The 2,786-nt window shown below is 58.1% G+C and overlaps 1 protein-coding gene across 1 annotated transcript in view; it reads right to left on the minus strand.

The window, feature by feature from the left end:
• Positions 1 to 2,786, minus strand: part of ANK1 (ankyrin 1, erythrocytic) — a gene marked incomplete at its 3' end in the record, with an annotated part of 52,361 nt that overhangs the window by 11,903 nt on the left and 37,672 nt on the right. Inside the window, exons 17-22 of the mRNA XM_009083156.1 lie at positions 1,530 to 1,727; positions 1,207 to 1,305; positions 714 to 812; positions 439 to 537; positions 242 to 334; positions 25 to 97 (exon numbers count right to left, since the gene is read on the minus strand). Coding sequence (XP_009081404.1) covers positions 25 to 97; positions 242 to 334; positions 439 to 537; positions 714 to 812; positions 1,207 to 1,305; positions 1,530 to 1,727 — 661 coding nt within the window. The remainder of the gene's footprint in view (positions 1 to 24; positions 98 to 241; positions 335 to 438; positions 538 to 713; positions 813 to 1,206; positions 1,306 to 1,529; positions 1,728 to 2,786) is intronic.

Consider the following 2,786-nt stretch of genomic DNA (forward strand, 5'->3'; position numbering starts at 1 on the left):
TGTGACCCAACTCCAGCCCCTCACCTTCATCCTCTGATACATCCAGAATCTCGTCTACAGTCTCCGGGAAGCTCATACGGTGCTTGTCACCGACCGACTGTGGGAGCAGAGTAGAGTCAGAGGAGGCCAGTCCTTCGCTGCACAGCTATCTGCAGCCCCCTCGGGCAAGGCCCCCAGCTGCAGCTGCTCCCAGTCCCAGCCCTCCTCCACAGGGTCCTGGTCCCAGTACCCAGGGCCTCACCGGGATGTCAGTTTCCTCTGTGACGATCTTGAGCACATCTGTGACAGAAATGTAGCCAAGCCGTTTTGCAATTGCCAGGGGAGTGGTGCCGTTCTGTGCAAGGAGGAAGGACTGGGTCACCAGCAGCCACAGGGTGCCCCCGGCAGCTGCCAGACTTTGCTCCAGGGTGAGGAGGTGCGGGCAAGCATCGTACTCACTGTGCTGATCTCGTTGGGAGAGGCACCATGCTTCAGCAGCAGCGTCACCACGTCCGTGTGGCCTTGCTGTGCCGCCTGGTGCAGGGGGGTGTAGCCCAGCTGCAGAGGAGGAGAGAGGGTGCTGCCATCAATTCTGGGAACCTGCTGCCCCGGAGATGTCCCGAGGCCTCACACTGTGCTTCATGCCTGGAGCACGAGAGCAGCTCCCTTGCCTATCAACCTGCATGTTATTGCCCAGGGCAGAAAGGTCCTTGGAGCACAGGACATCTCTGTACCTTAGTCTTGGCATTGACATCAGCTTGGTGCTGCAGCAAAAACTTCACCAACTTGATGTTCCCGTAATGGCTGGCCACATGCAGTGGGGTATAGCCCATCTGAAAGACAAGATTGGGTCTCAGTCTATTCTCAACAGTCCTTCCTGCCCTTCTGGCTTGATATGCTTGTCCCACAGGCAAGCCTCCACGCATTGAGGGTGAGGCATATGTGTGTGTGCTTCCCAAGAGCTCAAGACCCAGGGCAGGGGGCTCATTGCAGACTATGCTGTACCCAGGGGTACAGGGGTGAGCTACGGGAGCAGACAAGAATCCATCCAGGGAGGTGGGGAGAAGAGGAGGAAGACTCCCCAAGACACAGGCAAGATGGTAAGGATGCCTGACAGAGGGGAGTCTCTTGCAGAAAGAAAAAGAAAAGCAATTCTACTCCTGGAACAGGTCTAGAGGTTGTTCCCTCATGTTTTTCACCACAGCCATGGTCAATGCAATACTTTACCCTGGTCATTGCATCCACTGTGACTCCATGTTTCACCAGAACATCAGCAACCAGCACATGCCCCTCTTGGGCCACAAGGTGGAGAGGAGTCAGACCACTCTGCAAAGAGAGGCAGTCTAAGCACAGTGGCAATGCCATCACTGCAGCTCCACCAGCAGAGACTCTGTCAGGTCTCCAGCCTGGCAAACTGACTGACACTGTGCTGTTGGCCAGCGCACTGCTCCGAATGCAGGGAGACACAGGAGCCTAGACCACCATCTAGACCACTGCACTCTGCCAGCTTGTTTGCCTCCAGCCTGGTAGGATGTGCCAGGACAACTTACCTTGTTGCCTAGGTCGCCGTTGGCTTGCTTGGAGAAAAGCAGTGCCACCATGTCTGCATGCCCCTCCTGGGAAGCCAGGTGCAGGGGAGTGACTCCCTGCACAGACTCAGCATTTGCAGAAGCCCCATACTGCAGCAGGCTGCTGGCCACCTCCATCTGGTTCTGCTTGGCAGCAATGTGCAGGGGAGTGTACCCATTCTGGAGGGAGAGAGAGCTCATTGCAGTACTCAGCCCCACTGAGCAGACCAGCAGGGACAGGAGGTGCCACCCTGCCTCTGCCCTGCCTTGCTGCCTCTGGAGCTCAGGGATGCTCCCAGACCATCATTGCAGATCAGCAACCAGCCCTGACACTGAGGTCAAATCCCACTCTTCCCGCCCAGTCAGCACAGGGTTTTCAAAGACCACCTGCTTCAGGTTCAACTGGTATGGGTTGTCCTGTTTTTCTCCACACACGAATTTCTGCAGCAGTGTGCAGCCCCTGGGAGCTGTGAGAGGCCGAGGCAGAGAGACACCTCCCAGAATGTGCCTGGCTGAGGTGTGGAGCTAAACTCCCAGTATGCAGCATTAGTATTCAGGCAGAGACTGCAGGGCCTTGAGTGCTGCCTCTGCTGTGATGCTGCAGGAGCAGAGCAGCTGGCAGACACCCGCTGCCCAGGGTGACGCGCAAGCTGTTGGTGACGCAGACCAACGCGGGGCTGGCGCCAGTACTCGCTGCTCCCAGTGCCTGCCCAGCACGTCGGCTGGCAGCCTGGGCAGGGGAGAGTGCCAGATGGGGAGGGCCAGCACCAGCAGCCACTTGGCTGTTTTGAGGCTGCGGCTTCTGCAAACAACATGGGAAGCGAGGTGACTGCTGGTCTGCTTGGTGCGGAGATGCTCCCCACGCCCAGGCAGAAAGGGGTGACTCTCACAAGCTCGTGGGTTTTCTGACTCACTGCTTCATAGCTGCATGCAAACATTCGTGTGTGGTTTCCCAAACTGCCAGACCGTAGCGCTGCTCTGCAGGACTTGCCATGGAAACACGTTCCCCACGCAGCAGCCATCAGACTGCCAGCAGGGACCATCCCTGACATAGCCTGTCTGCTGGCACAGGACTACTGCCTGGCACCCTGCCTGCCCCACGTGTGGTGCGAGGACAGGCAGGCACGAGCAGCAGGCATGGAGAGAGGCTGGTGGTGATAGGTCCCTTGGATATTCCCTGAGTGCCAGGGTTGAGGGGCCGTGCTGGCCCCAGACTGGCAGGCCCTGGACACACAACAC

Source organism: Acanthisitta chloris, unplaced genomic scaffold (genome assembly GCF_000695815.1).
Source record: "Acanthisitta chloris isolate BGI_N310 unplaced genomic scaffold, ASM69581v1 scaffold35009, whole genome shotgun sequence".
Taxonomy (NCBI): domain Eukaryota; kingdom Metazoa; phylum Chordata; class Aves; order Passeriformes; family Acanthisittidae; genus Acanthisitta; species Acanthisitta chloris.